General features: G+C 35.4%; 1 protein-coding gene across 1 annotated transcript in view; it reads left to right on the top strand.

The window, feature by feature from the left end:
• The first annotated feature begins 14,148 nt into the window (after positions 1 to 14,148).
• The window catches only part of LOC113398542 (protein groucho-like), a 52,726-nt gene continuing 47,735 nt past the window's right edge, over positions 14,149 to 19,139 (top strand). The window contains exon 1 of the mRNA XM_026637321.2: positions 14,149 to 14,410. Coding sequence (XP_026493106.1) covers positions 14,342 to 14,410 — 69 coding nt within the window. The 5' untranslated portion in view covers positions 14,149 to 14,341. The remainder of the gene's footprint in view (positions 14,411 to 19,139) is intronic.

Here is a 19,139-nt window from a genome sequence, read left to right as displayed (position 1 = left end):
TCATTATTGTAAGTAGCTGCCGCGTAAAAACATATTAATGAAACTATTCCTTCTCCACGATCATATTAACTTATCCAACAACATATGTATATTTTATTTCATAACTGTAATAATTATAATAATTGAGATTACTTGATTGTTTCGCGCAAGATCTATCTACCTAATATACAATTAAAACCACAACTCTTTCATCGTTTTTTCAGTATCGCTATGTACATTTCTGGAGGAGACTTAGATAAGGGAATTTCAAAGTCACCGAATGAAAGAAGCGTACAATTTACATCGAATCCAAAAGCTAAACTCCATGAACAGAGCTGCTGGCAATTCAACATGGATAAAGCCATGAACAAAACTAGACATCAACGAAGTTGTTATTATGTTAGAACTTTTACTATTTTAATGTTCAGTTCTTTCGATCTTATTATTGTTGGATTTCGTGCTCTCATTGTGGAAGTTTGAACAAAAGTATAACAGTTTGTGTGTTTTATTGCTAAAGTAAATCATCTTCGCTCAGAAACGCTGAGCTGACATTACGTAGTTTTGCAGTAACTCCAGACTTTGTTGAGCTATTACTCACCTCGCATAAAGTGCACTGCATATGTCTCCGACGGACAAGCATTGGTTTGTTTTGCAAATAGTATTTTCTTGTTTCAAACAGACATGCATATTTGTATAAGGATAATATCTACATGAGAATTGAGAAATCAATTAATGTTTGCAGTATTATTTTGAGTTAATTAGGAATACCACATAGGTTTGACACATACCTAATATTATTTTTATCGTTTATTAGTTTTCCTGTTTTGTGCACATGGGTACATTCCAAACATATTTGTTTTATAGGAATTATTGCCACACATGATGTAATACTCCAGTGGTAATGTGTTAGTAAAGTTTATGACTCTTATAACAAGGATAAGAGCCCTCTATGCGTCATTAGGCACATGTATTATACGTATGCTCTGTGAAGAAGTTGGCTTTATAAATTGAACAAACAGCTCAATTGTTGGCTCGACGATACGTCGCTCGTAGCTCCTTGCTCCTCAACAGCCCGAGACAATAAAGCTCAGGCGACAATTGCGTACAATTGACACAGTTGCAGTCCTATACTTGTATCTTATATATACTTGAGAACGCAATGCTAAATTCTAATAGTGTTATTAGACTGTTAATCGGACTGAAACCTGTATGTCTAGACAAGGAGATTTTAATTATTAAAATAAGTATATGTACTAATTATTAATTAGAAAATATTAGGTACTGTTCAAAGCAGTAGTGCCTAATAAGTATTTAGAATTTAATTTCACATTATTGTCAAAAGCAAAAAAGGATTAAATTTAAACCCAATGTTTAATTAGCATATTTTTTATGAAACTAAATGACAATCTTTAATCAGGGTTTTAGATTGCCATCCTTATTATTAAAGGTAGGTAGTTTTGCTGTGATCGGGAGATCAACCGTTTAATGATTAGATTGAGTCAATCAATAATGTTTAAACGCTTAGTATTATTATTAAATTTATTGATAAGAAATTACCAATTATACAAACGATTTATTATGTATATTAAATTGCATACATCGAAACAATAGTTTGTTTAAAATTGAAAAGATAATAGCCGAAATGAATTATAATTCTTTACTAAGTTTTATAGAGTCAAAAATGTATATATTATATGGTACTTTTGTCCAAATTCAATGGGCTAGATAAGATACATTACTATTTCCCCGAATCCATTAATACTTTTAACCAAACTAAACATTAAACAGTGAAAATAAAAGTCGAATGTCTATTTATAAGCTGTAACAAGTTGTGAGATGGTGTATCAAATAACTTTGGAGTTATATTATAATTGCGGTCAGCTGTGGGAAAGCGTTGCATGAGATCTTTCATATGCAGTCACGGCCGGACACCTCAATTCATCAGAATCACGATCATTTCCGATTTAGTTTAGAGGAACGCCGCTCTTTAATACTACTTCAGTATCAAAAACATAGGTAATCTAAACTATACTGAAACATATTATGTTTGTATAACATTACAAATGTGGGTTTAGTATTTAATCATCGATATTAACAAAGTTAACTTTAATTAAGTATATAAATTATCCTATTAAAGTTAACATATTTTAGCTTATTAGATACAACTTCGGTCTTCGTACAACAGTTCATTCTTAAACTAAGTACCTACCTACTCGTATCGAAATGTGTAATGTCTCTATTAATATTGATACATCTATTAATTAACAGAACGTAGGTAGAAATAAACTAACTTCCATCATATTTTTTGATTTACACAACATTAATAATTTTCATAATTAGTTACATCCTCAATATTGAAGCTCGATAATTAGAACATTAATTTAACTGCTTATTACAATGTCTAAACGAGTTCGACACTCGAGTTTCGAAGTGCGAATGATATTGAAAAACACGTATCACACTATTATGTTTATGTGTTATAATGACACGCGTCTATTAGTCGGACCAACAATATATAGTGTACTTGCGCCTTGAAGCGCACTCGTAAATTGATAAGGCGTAAAGTGACTAGTACGTTCGAGATGTGAGCCTAGATATAAGTCAGCAGAACTGTTAAGTGGAGTGGAACTCGCCGCTAGTTGATACCGCTCTCGCCCCCCGAGAGATGTCGCTAGGTTTCGCGCGCTGCTCAGCCGCTAGTAAAAATACGTGCGGGTATTTCCTGTCCCCGCGGCTACGAGGGCGGAGGGGGCGATAAATAACTCAGTTTGCGGCGTGTGGGTGCGGGGGGCGCGGGGAGCGGGGTCGCAGCGTTATTTGTAGGGCTCGCGTGTGAATTATTCGTTGGTTCACGCGCGCTGTTTGCCCGCCGTCTTGTGGAGTGGTGTGCGCCGACCCTCGTTAATGAAATTTCATATCGTTCGCCCACCGCGTCTCGTTCTATTGTCGCTGCTCACTAGTCTCAAACTCTTGCCAGTCGCTCACTACCCTATTCTCTGCCTATTGAATAAGCCGAATTGTTACACTTGACTGTGGAACTGTGGAGAAAGACTATTATGTTTGCTCAACTTGAATAGAAATTAGGCGACGATTGTTACATATGAAACTGTAAGCAAGTAGGTTAAACGAATAATATGTACAAAATTATTCTTACTTTATGATTTCACCATTAAATCGGCTTCAAGCTTAACGGGCTTAGTGTCTATAAATATTAAATGCTTCGCTATCTAATCTGGGTACGCATCATAACATTTCCGAATTTATCGATGTACGTACAGTTGATCGTAAACATGACGAGGTTTAATACATGGACACATTAAACGCTATTTCTAAGTGCCCACGAGCACCGCCCGTGACTATGTGTGGACTTTTAACATATCGGACATTTCTTGAGAAAAAAATCGAGGGCATAATAAGTATCCTAAAACTAACAAAATTGACCGAATAGTAACACTATATTCCCTACGTAGATTAAAACAAGTGAAACGATAAAAACCTGCAGTCTTATTTCAATGATAAAGGACCGAACAGTTAATCATTTGCAAATAGGTACTTGAATTATATACACAATAGTTCCCATTAAAAGTAGGAATGTAGATATAAATATACGAAGGCGTTATTGTAAATATTAATATTGAGTATAAATGAGTGGGTAAACAAGAAATAGAAACAATGAACTACGGTGTGACGTCGCGAGACAATGACGCGTTACAATTGCTCACAATTGACACAGTTGCACGCCCACAGCGCGCTTTGTAGTGATTAGTATAGTGTTATAGCACGTTATAGACAAAGCAGATAGGTCGATTATGTAAGAAGGGGTGAATGAATGAGGTAAAGTAGAATGAGCTGATTTATAAAATAATTTTGATTGAACAATTAAAAAACATCTCGGCTATATTTAAAAAGTAATTTAAAAGTTTGTCAGTTGATTAGTAAATAGCCACATAGTACATAGACATAGAGTGTTTTGTCACATTATTTATATATTAGTATAAAATAAAAAATAATTGGTGGTAAGGCTTAGAGCAAGCCGGTTTCGTTTCATACCACCCAATCATCCCATATATTCTACCGCTAAAAGCATCACTTAGCAAATATTTTGAAAATTTCAAATCTCTTCAAAATATTTACTGAGTGAGTGAGTGAGTGGGTGAGTGAGCCAGTGGAAATAGGTACAGGCAAAAGGGACATACCCTCTCAGTCAGGTTAGTGGCGCATTTGTGCTGCAATGGTTAATATTTCTTACAGCGCCAATGACTGACCACTTACCGTAATGTGGCCCGTTTGCATACCAACTTTATATATATATATATATATATATATATATATGTATACCTATTTATATAATGATAAAAATATTTCAGATTAGTTGTAGGGGAAAAGGTTAATTTTATTATTAACATCTCGGAGGTAACAAGGATCAGGTAATATTAGAAGTAATAAAAATTATAACTCGTTTTATTTTAATATCTACTTACTTACTTATCGAACGGTTTGACGAATTCTAATGAAAGACTTGAAAATCAATAATGCTGAAGAATAGATAGAGAGAACTGTTTTAATGATTCATAAAAAAGTTATTACTAAAATTTAATTTTCGCCAAACCCAGCCGAGCGGCTAACAGTCAGTTTCGAACAAACAAATGTTTCATTATAAAACATGGTTCTTTAATGCCACACTTCCCCTAACTACTACTTAGTCAGGCTTAATATCTATTCATTGTACTAAACGAGCATTATAATAAATATTTTGTACAAATTTAGACTCGGCAATATTTCATTATTTCACTTTTTTTATTTATTTTAACGATATCTTAAGAAAAACAAAAGAGGAAAACCAAGTCATCGCAACATTCTGAATTTTTCAATTCGTCCTCATTTCACATGTATCTTGTTATTCACGTACGCCCGCTTTATATCCAGCCACTTGTATTCGGAGCTCACTGGCATGCATTTATTATTCGCATGCGTTGGACCGCATGTGTACCGCATGCCGAGAGCCGCCCTTTACCCATTCGCATGCATTCGCCCGCTTAATATGCGGGCTCGTATTGCGCCTTTCACGCTTCTCTATAACTCGAACACGTTGTTCAGTAATTTAATCGACTTTAAAGAATAGAGGTATGGTCCTTCGTAGTTTGTATTTATTATACGATTCAGTGATTTATTTTAATTGTTGTTCTTAATCTTAGTATGTTTAAATATTTTTATACGTTCTAAAAATAAACAAAAAAGTTATCTGTAAAGCAAGGTGTAAAAAAATTAAAGTATTGCCGTCTATTCTACAGGTAGTTTAGTCAAACCGATCTTAATGTCACAATGCTCTCATTTATCTGATCTTCAATCAGATACGGCAGTCGCATGTCTGTGTCAAGGCCGTTGTCTGAGCTGAAAAAATAATTAATTATAAACTCTGCGTATGAGAGCAAAGACCGGACCTGTTATAAATAGACGTATTTAAACAAAATTCGTGACAAGTAAGTAAATTAAATTGCTTACAAACAATTTGTTTCATGTTTTAGAGCTTAGGTAGGTACTTAATTATCAACAAGCTATTTGTGAGTAAGACAACGTCGTAAGAAGACTATATGTGTGATTCTTATCTATTTCAATTAGAAAAAAATTATAGTGCTCAATTAAGAACATAGGCAACCTAGCAAGAAGTAAATTCATAGCTTATAAAAAAAATCATTAAAAAATATTTTGTACATATACCTACATATTACATAATACATATATGTATGTTATATGATACTTATTACCCATAATGAGCCATCATAAATTCTATCATTGTTAAGGTATTTTATCGAAGTATCTATCTAGAAGCTAAAACACGTAAACAAAATAATAGTAGGTAGGTATATTCTAACTTCTTCGAAAACATAAAACTTTCAATCCATCCGATAAAAAAGTTCAAACACATTAAATTCTATTACCTACTTATACGTAATTACAGCAGGTCAGTAAATACTATTATTATTATTATTTGTAAACATGTAATCCAACACAATTGTGGTGCTAAAACAAAACTAAGTAGGAACGTGATTTTAGAAATTCATTTCTTAATAAAAATACGGATGATTTAACAGATCATTTGACGAAATTGTAGTTGACAGTCGAATAAAACTAGACGATGTTAACGTTTCCTTCCTTTATCGGTATGCAGAGTAAGTACGATGTCTACGAAGAGCGTTAAAATTGCGTTCTAACATGGTTTCAGGACAGAATGTGGGCAGCGTGAGCGTGTTCTCGTGTAGGCTAGTGTTGCGCCGGTGTCGATAGTGATTGCGGTGGCCGCTGCTCCCAATCATTGCAATTCAATTTGCGCGGATGTAGCGGTGCCGCGGCCGAGGCGGTCGAGACGCTTTGTTTACATTATGCCGAGCCGTATCTCATCGCTTCACCGCGGTTCGATTAAGGACAAATCAATAAGGCAGTCGATAGCGAGAGAGTTTAATAGAGTGAGCGAGCCGAGTGGAGCGCCCTCATTACCCCCGCAATTAGCGCACGCCGCGCTCCCGTCGCCGACGCACCCCGCGCGAAAAACGAATAAAAAGAGCTGCCCTCAAAATGGCCGCCGCCTCCCCCCCGGACGCCCGCCGACCCCCGCGCCGCTTCGTGATTGCATCCCCGCAGCTCTTATAAATATGGCCGTATTCCTCCCGCCTTTACTGATTGCCCGTATACCCCCCGGCCTCCCCCCGCGACCGCGCCGCCGGCGTCTGAATAGATAAACGAGTCCACGTGGACTGCCGCGCTTATAAAAATCGCCTCCTCCAATCGAAATGACTCCACGTAGCACTCGCACCAATAGAGACGACGAATCGCGTGTAACTCCGCCCTTAATAAGCGATCCGGCAGTTTCGACCAATCAGAGGGGCGTATTTGACGGATTCCGCTCGACGACGACGAAGCAGTCCACGTGGACTGACACACACACGTACGTGAGTATAATGCCTCGAGTGGAAATAGCTATGACGGCGAAATGTGCGACAGCGAAAAAATAAAATGCGGTCGGTCGGTGCGGCGGCGGATCGAGCGAACGAGTGGGTGTAAACAGGGGATATTTTGGTGCGGCTCGTTCATTATTATTGAATGCGCGGCGCTAATGGCACGTCGCAGGTCGCGGGTCGCGGCTCACGACTCGTGCTCAGCCGATCACACACTTCCTGCTCCTCCGACAACGAGCACCGTTCGTTTGGCGGCTCACGTTTACCATACTATTATAAACATAACTCTATTATTAAACTGTTAACTTGGTATGACTGAATTTTGTATAAAAAAACTTGTTAAGAACCTCGAAATAAATATGAAAACCAGTAATAAAAACCGTAAGATTTCTAATAATCTAAAGCAACGCTTATATTCGTTGAAGAAAACGGCTGTGGTAAAAACCTGTCTAAAAGGAAATAAAAGCAAGCGATGCCGGTGGAACGCAAGATAGCTATCGACGTAGGCGTATTGTGTCGACCGCCATCCGATAAAGTATGCTTGTCCGGTAGCCGCAATCGCTATTCAACACACAAGCGTCTTGTCTAAAAAATTAATGATACCTACCGCTAGGTACTCGCTACATAGTGTCCAGCGCTCACCTCGTCTCGCAGCGGACACACACTACACTGCGCAGCAAGTAGAAATTGCAACATGTGTGCACGCGCATTGTACTTATTTTTGTTTCAAATTGATTGACAAGAAGTATTTAGAACAAATTTTAAGTATGTAGTAATATATAAAAATAAGTAGAAAAAATATTAATGTACGTTGTAGGTACAAAGTAAAGTTTAGGTATATTCAGTGTCACAATCTATTGCAAATTGTATTACCTGAAAGGCCATTTAACGGTGTATTAATAACAGGTAAGAGTCGGTCGGGTACGGGGGTGTCACAACAAAGCAAATCATAAATCAATCTGCACAAATTTACTGAGCAGGCTGCGATCGAGTGAGTGAACGAAATTGAACAATCGCCTAGTTAAGCCAAACCGAGAGGAGAGAATCAAGTGAAATACTTGGGCAGCTCTTAAACTACGATGACGCACGCCGCCGCCCGAACAATGCCGCGGTCATTAAAATGGCATTCCTTCACGAACATTATTATACTCACTGTGCAGTGTACACTCCACATTAAACAGTGTAGTCGGCAGTCGGCAGTCGCTATGATTTATACAACACTAGCACCAGCCCGCCACTTCAGTATCTTCATTTCGATAGTGGCTGTGGTGTACGAAACGCCCAAGAATTGTATTAGGTACAACTAGTTAGAATCAAAAATATTTACTCGTAAAGAAATATATTTACTATTGACTTTATAATATTTTCATGATATCATTAATGTATAAAAAAGTAATTAAACATAAGACATAACAACTTATATACTTAAATAGAGTTAATATTTTACACAACAACCAAAAAACTAAATTTTAAATTAAGAACATGCTATAAAAGTAATTATAAGTAAGTATAATATTATCATATATCAACAGTCGAAGTTAGTAATTTTTAAATCCACGCCCACGGCAGATCACAAATGTCGGACATATTAATTATAATGTTAAATTAATAAATAGGTTCCACGCCAAGAAATAAGCAACACGCTTTACGACTTCGACACCTTGATAATACCTCGTTCGCAATTAATATATTTGGAGACAAGAGTAATTATCGTTAAATAAAATTGTTCGTAAATTTATCTTAGATAAGAATATTTTTTTGATAATTTTTGTATCAAACACCTAATTAGATTATATCTACCTACTTAGGTACAATTTAGTTGCTACTTGTGTATTTGTTATTATCGTGTATTTGTAAGTAAGCAGAATTTGCCGCTATAAAGTATAAAACCTAAAAGTACTTAATTTTCGTTCAGATTTTTCTATAATTTGTTTTTCTTACTGCTTTAATTTAATAAAGTGAAGTCAATACCTCCTGAGCTAAGGTCTCGTTTGCTCTTCGAGGAGGTTTGGAACTTATTCTGTTTCATTGCGGGTTGGTGGCTGATAAGCATTCAGCGATGCTTGCTTGGGTTTGAACTCGCAGTCATCGATTAAGATTTACATGCTTAAACCATCTCGGCTTTGGGCTGTGATCGTATCTACCAATTTGAATCGAATGCCATATAAGTAAACAAACGACAATTAAATATCCTGTATCAATCTGACATGTGAAATCGTTATAATTATTATTGTCTCAAGACCTTTTAGCAAGCAATAATTATTTAACTAATTATACTATTTCGTGCCAAGTGTACATGATGTATACGTAATAGGTACACGTTCACACAACGTTTAATGCGGGCGAGCAGGCGAGCTGCGGCTGAGTGTCAATCACGCTATAAGTGCGATATTACACTCACTGCCCCATCACAATTATTTGAACGGAGAATGTGTTGATTTATAAATTAATGTTGTTTAAACATGCTGTATAGTTTGCATAGAATTCAAGTTCTTTTTTCTTGTTTTAACTGGTACGTTATGCTGATAGTTGTTTTAAGCTATTTAAATATGCATTATTCTTTCAGATTAGGTAGGTATACTGTTTGTTACGTCACTTAAAAAAAAAAAACGATTTACATATTCAATACTATTGGAATGTTATTACAATTCTAGTTATTCATTTGTTTTGTTTTATTTTTAATTGGATATATCATGCGTATGCAATTGAATTTTAAAAGAAATAAAATACTTGTTGCTAATTATTGGCTCATCAGATTTATAAGTAAACTTACCTTTTATATCTATAAAATTTTCAATTATTTTAGCGACAAAATGCACATAAATTCGGTATTCGATTGTATAATTCTTAGTAAAACGTTCGACTAATCGCTACGGCCGTTTAAATAGAACGCTAATCAAAAACACCGTTCGCTCCGATCTAGCTCTGATTTACAAACGCACTAATCAAGCCATTGTAATTACGAAATCGGAGAGATAATATCCGAGTAATTTCTCAAGAATATAACCTATTGCTGGATAACTAGAATGGTGATGAACATTTATAACAAATCAATGAGTTCTAAATCGTGTTTAAAGATCATTTAATCATTTTTATAACTAACTATATATATATATAAATAACGATTGTGATCAAAGATATTATCTTTATAGTTAGTTTTCTATGTCAAATAATCTCAACAGCCATTAAGCATTAATTCGCAAACAAAAAAGCTTTAAGAAGAATGGAATGGAATCTGTGCCTTCTGGGAATCGCGGGAAGGTTTCAAAGGCTGGCGTTGGCACAATGGCCGGGTTATACAACTAATTGTTCGCGCCGGTTAATAATGCAGCTCGTTTTGTTTGCAAGTGTGCGCCGGTGTAAGCCCGCCACCTAAATATCGCGATGAAATCTTACAACTGCGAGACGTTCGTTTCTCTCCTTTAATAACATTAATTGACAAAATTAAATATTTATTTACGATTGTAATATTTAAATATGAATAGGTACCTACCTACCTTTTTACACATTAACATTTCTCAGAAGATAAAATCAACTATAAAATCGGTAATTTATTCGACCACCTGCTGATAAGTAACACGCTGAAGATTTTGTATTGCCTTGTTTAATAATACTCTGACTTACATTATTATTTGTGGTATTTTTAAGACCAGAGTTATTTATGTTATTTGCTGTATTAATATCAGTTTAAAAATAATAAAAAAGTCGAAGTAATTAAAAATGTCCAAGCAACCCTACGTGTGCGGCAAGTCGGCAAGTCGGCGACGCGTTGGGCGTGATATCGCGGCTCGCGAGCGGGTCGCCAACGTTTGTCGCTGACCGGCGACCGCTGACTTGCCAATTAATCGCCTGTTTACATTGTCGTAATGAACCGACTGATCTTTGATCGCTACTATAAGAAATACTGTGTTGATAACATATATATACATAGACAATATTGTTTTACTTCTGATTCACCTTTAACTTTAAGTTATCGTAAGTTTATGCTTTTCAGTATTAGTCTGCCTATGGGTACTATAAATATAATAATTATAGATAATACTAAGACTAATACAACGACTACTTATTTATTTAAATATTTAAAAATGAAGATACGATGAGCCAAAGAAAATAACGTGTATCAAGTTCAAATCTCAGCACCATTGTGTACCTTCGTGCGCTAAATTATTGCTTATAAGGTTTAGCGATGGAAGAAAACATTGTGTGATACACAATGTTTATGATAAATAGATGATAGACACGTCTCGAAAGCAATTCTATGATATTCCGGTAGGTAGGATTGCATTTATTTTCATATATAACCTTTAACACGCAATAGGCTTTTGACGATAAGTAAATGAAATGAGGAATATCCAGTGAATTTTAAAATTGTAATTAATATCTCACTCGTGTATAGATATAGACGAATGCTAATATGATGTTCTAGATCGACGCTCGACAGGTACGTATAGCTATAGACATATAGATAAGTAAAGGAATTGCCTGTTGTTGGACAGTGGCGATAAAATAGTGCTTAGGGTGCGACTTGGTGACGTCTCCGCGATATCGCTTGATTGCTGTTTATTTGTTATCGTGACGACGGCGCACCGCCATCGCGCTCGTCGAGGGACCTATTCCACGGGAAAACACTATAAACTTTATTTTAGGAGACCACATTGTGAAGTTACGCTTTAAACCCGAGCGAACGATTTTTTTTTATATCGCGCTGTAATCGAGAAGCTTAGTGGGACGAAATAAAAACGAAAAGAAAACGTAAAAATAGAAACGTACAAACAGACGATAAAAGCTATAAAATACACTGCGTCCATTGTCAAGGAGTCGTGTCCCACACTTCTGTGGGCGCGACATATCTTCGTTGAACAAAAAGGATTGAAGAATTAAGAAAACGAGAAAAAAGAAGAAATTCGAGACAAGAATTAAGGAGTTAAGGTTTTTGTCAAGGCTCGTTACTTCCCACTTTGTAAGCGCTCCGTAAATTACGAGACGTACGAATACTTTTATAATTTCCGTAAATTATTCACATTAAGGAGATATTAAAAAAAATTAAGTGTGTATTTGTTGTAAGGCATTATGCAAACGTGTTCCAAAAGAATTAATTGAATGTCACTTTTTAATATGCGCTCAATTTGATTTTGAAATAGGTATGTATCTTATCTATTTATCCTGTTATTTTCTTTGAATTACAAGTATATATTTAATATTTTAAAGGATTTAATTTACAATATATTATATATATACATACTATATATAAATCGATATTAATGTTCTATGTATATTTTTATAGAAAAATTTAACTTTAAATAAAACAGAAAAACTTCTGTTTAAAACTTAAAATCACAGAAGTTGCGGTTATTGTCAAGTAAGTAGGTAATGATATTACTCTATAGATTTATGTTCAAGTGTCTCTGAGTTGATTATTTCATTAAACATTCCTACACATTGGATATTATTCATTGCGGTTTGTTTGCAAATCCGTTTCGAGTCTATTGTAATATCGTTACATTGGTTTTTCGTTGAAAGGCCGTAGATTATCTTCAATTGATAATAATGTCTAATTATTTTTATTAGCATTATTGTGTATATCTTGTATTCATTAACTTTATTAAAACTTACAAGACTACAAGAGTAATTACATTTTTACACAAATAATTGTTTTGCATATGCACGAGGTCTATCAAATGAGATAATTTATTATTCTAAAAGAAATCTTTATTTAAATTCACTAATAAATATGTACATAAACAATTATTAAATATATACTTGTTAAGTATAATTCTAGCGTAAATATGCGCAATAGTTATTTTCCAAGAATACGGATAAGAATTAAAAATAATGAGCTTACGTTATTCAATAATACAATCATAGTAAATCCTTTACAATATCCACAGCAAATGGATAACCGAGCGAGTTCCATGTAACAGAAAACAAGCTTATAATATTTCTTACACGCCTCTGCACACCCTTAAGGGCGCATTTTCATTGGTCGATAAGGCCCGCATTCGGGGTGCGGGAGATTTCTGTAACGCATGCCATAGGGCCCGCAAAGAGTTTATCGTTTTCACTGGTCGTCAGAGCCCGCATACGGGGTGCGGGTGATTTCTATAACGCATGCGATAAGGCCCGCATGCGGGGAGCCATTTTCACTGGTCGTTAGAGCCCGCATTTGAAGTGCGAGAGAATTAGGTACCTACAGTTTGGCAGTGGGTTTTGAGATAAGCAGACGTACTCGCCATGGATCAACAATTATTGCTTTGTGGAGCAATTTTGTCTCGATAGATCTCTACGAGTTTTAGCATTTGTGAATCCGAAAACCGTTCAGCCATTTTGCTCCCACGCTGCGTAAATAAACAGCGTTAATAATATAAATAATGCGCGTAGTATTGATGACGTCTAATGAATGACTGAACGGAGGCGAGTCACCGCATGCTTTGTATCGACCGAGTTATCGACTGACTAGTTTCATTGGTCGTTATCCCGAATGCGGATATCACCCGCACACGTTTAATCGACCGAGTTATCGACCAGTCGATTTCATTGGTTGTTAGCTCGCATGCGGGTACTCCCCGCAATCGGGCTAACTACCGACTTATCGACCAATGAAAATGCGCCTTAAGCCCAGTGACACACTTAAGGTGTGTCCGTAATCTCAAAGTGTCCCAGTAACTCCACCTATCTTGGCTTTCTTTTCTTGCCAGACCTGACATAAATTGCCCTATTATTTAACTTTGCTGAAAACAATAAAGCTAAGTGGGTGTACATCTGTCCCTGTTTCTCGGGTACCTATCTACTCTAAACTTTCGCTAAAGTAGATATCTGTCAAACTTTGTCCTATTCTAGGCGTTGCCGAGTGCCGACTCATCTATTCTGTTGCAAGTTTACTGCGTGACTTGAAACAAAAGATGTTGTCTGCTTTCGTATTAAAAGTTGCTCTATGCATCACCCTTTTAATAACAAGGTTTATACAAATCGAACATCTAATACCTATAACTTGCGAAACAGTTCCAGATTTACATAGCCGTATTCCCTCAAAGCTACTAGAGAATTCCCAAATAATACGTATCTATTAGAGCACATATCTCCGATTCGCCTAAGTATTCCTCAAACATAAAGATAGTCGGCGAAAAATTCGAGTGGAGAAAATATGTATGGCAGCGGCATGCAAAGGGTGGTTGAGGAGGTGGGGTACCGGGGGAGTTGTAGCGGTCCCCCCGCTGCCGTTCGCTTTAGTTCACTTGCGACTCTTGTGTATGACGGTTGTGTGTCGTTTCTACTACGGTTACGAGTCGCGTGTTACTTATTGCACGGATTTGCGCGCGTATTTGTGTTGATCTTGTGGCTTAAGTGAAGTGAGTGTTGTGTCCTGTTTTTTTGTGTGCTTCAGACGATGACCGCGTGTGTTTGACGTGGGGATGTATCCTAGCGCGGGCGCAATGAACGCCGCCGCAGCCGCCGCTGCCGTGGCGGCCGCTAGGCATCCGGTGAGCCACACAACTTACATAAATCATTGCGGAGATAATCAACTTGCCTTCCATTATCAAGTTGCATTGTTATGATAAATCACCTACGGTGTGAAAGCTTGAGGAAAGTCTATCATATTTAAATGTAGCGTTCATGTTTAACGGTTTCTGTTATTTGCATGGGAAATGTAAATACTTAGTCATTCGCTCGAGCATTATTTTACTTACATAATAAAAACGAAATACAATGAAAAGGTTTTGTTTCTGATATGGACGTTGGAAATAGTAATAATAAAGAAAGTAAGGGTACAAACAAATGCGCCCCCCGCTGAGGTCGACTCGCTGTCGGAGCGTTGTCGGACACACTCAATTACCCGTGTAATTGTCTGTTAACTTTTATACTTAACAACTGACTAGCTACTTTTTGTAGAAAAAATACTCACAAATATATGTTTCTACCACCGTTAATTAGAAAAAAGTGAACCCATGGTCTTTAAGAAATATTGAACATTATTTGTCCAATTAAAGTTTACTACTTAATTTGAGATAAAATTTCACATGACTATTACACATACGTCGCTGCCCCCGACGGAGCTCATACAATATTTAAAAATCGATTTAAATGATGTTGTATACCTATTACTTAAAAAATCTTTAAACTTCCTCTGTCGAATGTTCTTGTACAGTTTTTATTTTAATAGAATCAATGTCAAAGCTATCATTATATGTAATTAAATATTATTATATATTAATTGTAAAAAAAACATCCATTTATTTTATTAACGAAGGATGTTTATAAATTTGAATAAGCTGTATTAAACGTATAAATCAAATACTAAAGTTTAACTTTTATTTGTAGTTGAATGACTTAAATGTATTATCGTTATTACACATTGGTTTATAAGCATTGTTAAACATTACAAATCATTAAACAATGTTAAACCATAAACAATTACGTATTGTGATCCTTTTACTAGTTAAATATAATTTGAATTTAATACTCATGCATTCCTACGTATATTTATTGCCATCACGTGAGCCGTGTATTTTATTTCAAATTGCGGTATTTTTTTCTTTTATGAATAAATTATTTAATTTAATATTTATTTAATGTAAAATGCTAACGTAACAATGTAATACTTTCACAATTCCAAAAGCAGATTGAGTTAAATGAAAAAATTATCAAATATTTTTGTAACTTTATAAAAAAGCTATCACATTTTTTCTCATTGAAAGTCTAGGATCATTAATAGTTTAGATGACATTTTATGTTTTAAACATAAGTTCAAATCTTACAATAAGTTAATACTCAAACAGTTTCATATGGGATACTTACGGGTCCTCAGAACTTAAAAGGCGTGAACTGTATTACGTATGACAGTAGGTTGTACTCTTTTACGACTTCACTTTTATGACTCGTATAGAGGTAGAGGGGTTAGAGGGGGCGGGTGGTAATGTAAATGCCTATTTGTATGTTTGCTTGAAATCTGTGTCGCGTCCTAGGTACTCTCTCTCGCTCGGTCAATATTTGACTTACGGAATTACCGCTACGAACAAATGATGGCGTCTCGCGTTTTCACGTCTTCACAAATAACCGCTTTATTTACTTGTTTTTTGTTGAATCGCTTTATAAAAGCAAGTCAACCGTACGCTGATGTTATTTAATTTGCATTAAAGAATATTATTATATCCTCAAAGATATACAACTTCAATATTATATATTTTCTATAAAGATGGTAAATTTTCGTTTCGTCGATGTAACCTTAGTAATACTTCCCGTGATATGCTTTCACGTTTATCAACGGAAACATATCTTGTTAGGATTACGTATCAGGGCTGACGATAGGGCACTCTTGAGTCAATGCTCTGAAATAATTCCCCACATTCGTGCTGATAACGTCGTTATCAGTTCGCACAAACACAGCATTTGGAGTATGCTAACAGTGTCCGCCGTAATCAACGCAACATCAATTTGTAGTCTTCACGTGTGTTTATAGTTCCACTTTCCATGTATTGGAAATTGAGAAATAACAAAGAAATCTTAAAGCCTATTATAACGATAGTTATTTTATTTTAAAAGTAATTATCTGATTATCTGCTATGAATACTTAAATAATAATTTCATAATTGATTTAGACCCAAAGTACTATTTGAATACTCCAGTTGGTACGGAAATGATGGCTAGTATTTTAAAACTTTGTATATAGTTCAAAAAGCCTGACATTTCATGGTATTCAATCGATTTACAATGAGGCAGGTATCACCTTTCTAACCGAACTCGTCGGTAAGTGCAAGCGCTGTTTCTCGGAAAGTAAAATCAGATTTCTGATCCCTGCGCTACCATATTAGACTTGCATTCATAAATCCAACTGTACATACACACCCTAAGGTTTTGGAGTATAAGGTTCAAAATAGCCTGCATTATGATATTCGACCATAACGTTTCAAAACCAATCTCTGAGTTTAAATATTTGTCTATGCTTGTTTGCTCTGTAAGTGTGAATAGTGCTTAGTTGTTTACAGTGCTGCTGAACCTATGTATGCTTTTCGGAGTTGCCTTCTAATATCACTAATAAACACTTGACATCGATCTATTTTCCTGTTTCTGAGAAGCCGGAGATGATAATAAGTTCGTGACAGAAACAACGAATCTGCGTGTAGCACCGTATGTCGCGTGACTCTTTCAATTATGGAAAATTATGCAAATTCAACATTTACCTTTAAATATATAATAATTGGAGGAAACGAACATGTTTTATCTTCTTACAAAAAAAAAACCGTATTTCGATTCAATGAATAAAGATAGAGTAATAAGGAAATATTAAAAAAAATATATACATTATCTTATACAGCTTGAAACAAATAAAAACTTGGGACAACATCACATTTTTATCAATAACTATTTAAAATTTTCTAAAGTAATGGCATCAACATAAAAATCAACAACATTTATGTCTATTTATTATATTCTAAACGATTAAGAAAAAAAACCAAAATGCGTCTCAACAAATTTTTACGGATAAAATTTCGCTTGAATTCATTCAGTTCATTCGAATTTTAAATTCCAACAAAAGAAGTCCTCTCGCCGAGTGAACAGGTAGACGTGGGCAGACAGACGTATTCAATAATTTGAAATAAGAACACGTATTTCTTTTTATATCCGTTTAAACGCATTCTGTTTAGTTTTGTTTTTGTGAGCGTCGCTGGATGCGGGCCTTTCATCCGGGCGGCCGGCCCTCCGCACAATACTGCCACTCAAAAACTCTTCATTGTATTTTAATTTGACCTTTTCGGCGATAATTTATGAGAATCTTTTTCCTTGAGGGGAACGTTTACTCAGTCTATTATTGTCAGAATTTTTTGTGTTCAATTTAAAGATGGGGCGATCGAATTTAGGGACTATTAAATATTGTAAGTGATTCGAGGGATGTTTAATTTCTTGCTGCTTTGATAAATGTTGAACAGAATATGTGCTGTCTCGCAAATTTATTTATTATGAATTTGATTTCAATATAATGTGGTATAAGAGTAATTAAATGTAATTATAAAAATAATTAATCAAATGTTAATTACATAAATCGTCAATTAATTTGATATTGTATATCATAAATTGACATATTAAAGGATATAATTGCGGTTAACCGGTATCCATTAAACGTTGCTATAATATATTTTATCTGTCATAAAGAAAACTGTTAAACAGCGTTTTTTATCATGTGAATATATAATATATCAAGTAATAATATATTTACTATTGGTATACTACTGAAGTAGTGGAATAACAGAGTAAAAAAAAATGGTTAGCCTCACTCTAAATACAAATACATTTGTATGAACATTGGACGTTATATCATTACTTTATTTTTTTTAAATAAAAAGTCATTGTAAAGAGGAAAAATGTGATACAAAGTAAACTTAAGTATTTTCAGCATGTATAAGAGTACAAAACGAAGGGCACCACAGGCCATGTATCATGCATGCCGTTTGGACGATCGGCGTGCCTCCGAACGGCTACCGAGACTGACATTTTACTTTTATTGCATTAAGATTCCGATTCTTAAATTCAATTAATTTTATTATCAGTAAGATAATACAGCTTAAATGTAATTGTTTGCATTTAAGTTTTTTATTAAGTTTATTTTGGTTAAGTAGAACAATTCAAAAACTTGAGCAATGTTGTAAAGCTTGTAATTTATGTTTGTGAATTCCGAGGCACAATAAACTATGCACTCAGTGGACTCACTTGCGGTTGTGGTTAGGTATTACGTTATTAAGTGTGATCACCCATCGCAGCCGAGAAGGAGTCGCGGGCCGAGGTCGATGCGACCGCAGACCTATCTCCTCGGTTACATTCACTAAATTCCCGGCCACATTTTTCCCGAGCCCGATTGTCCGCAGCTCCATTTACAACGTCTACACGCCGCGCCAGTTCCTTTTACGCTTTTATTTACGCTCCTTTTATTATTTTTAAAGTCCGTTTGTTCCTCGCGCGCCGGCGAGCGACGGTTATTTATTTTTTGCCGCCCGGCCTCCCGGCGACCGTGTGTTGTTGTGTCCCTCGCTTTATTTTTATTTTCCTGCTTCTTATTATGGAGTTTGTTTTTTATTTATTTTTTTACTTTATTATTAGGTGCTTGCGTGTTCGTATTTTATTTTTGTGTTAAGAGGCGAGCAGTCGGCGTTGTTGTTTTTTTCATTAATCGAGCCTCACACCGAATTATGGTCATTATAGGATAATTTGTATTATGGT

Source organism: Vanessa tameamea, chromosome 14, assembly GCF_037043105.1.
Source record: "Vanessa tameamea isolate UH-Manoa-2023 chromosome 14, ilVanTame1 primary haplotype, whole genome shotgun sequence".
Classification (NCBI taxonomy): domain Eukaryota; kingdom Metazoa; phylum Arthropoda; class Insecta; order Lepidoptera; family Nymphalidae; genus Vanessa; species Vanessa tameamea.
The sequence above is the reverse complement of the archived record's forward strand: the minus strand, read 5'-3'. Positions and strand labels throughout refer to the sequence as shown.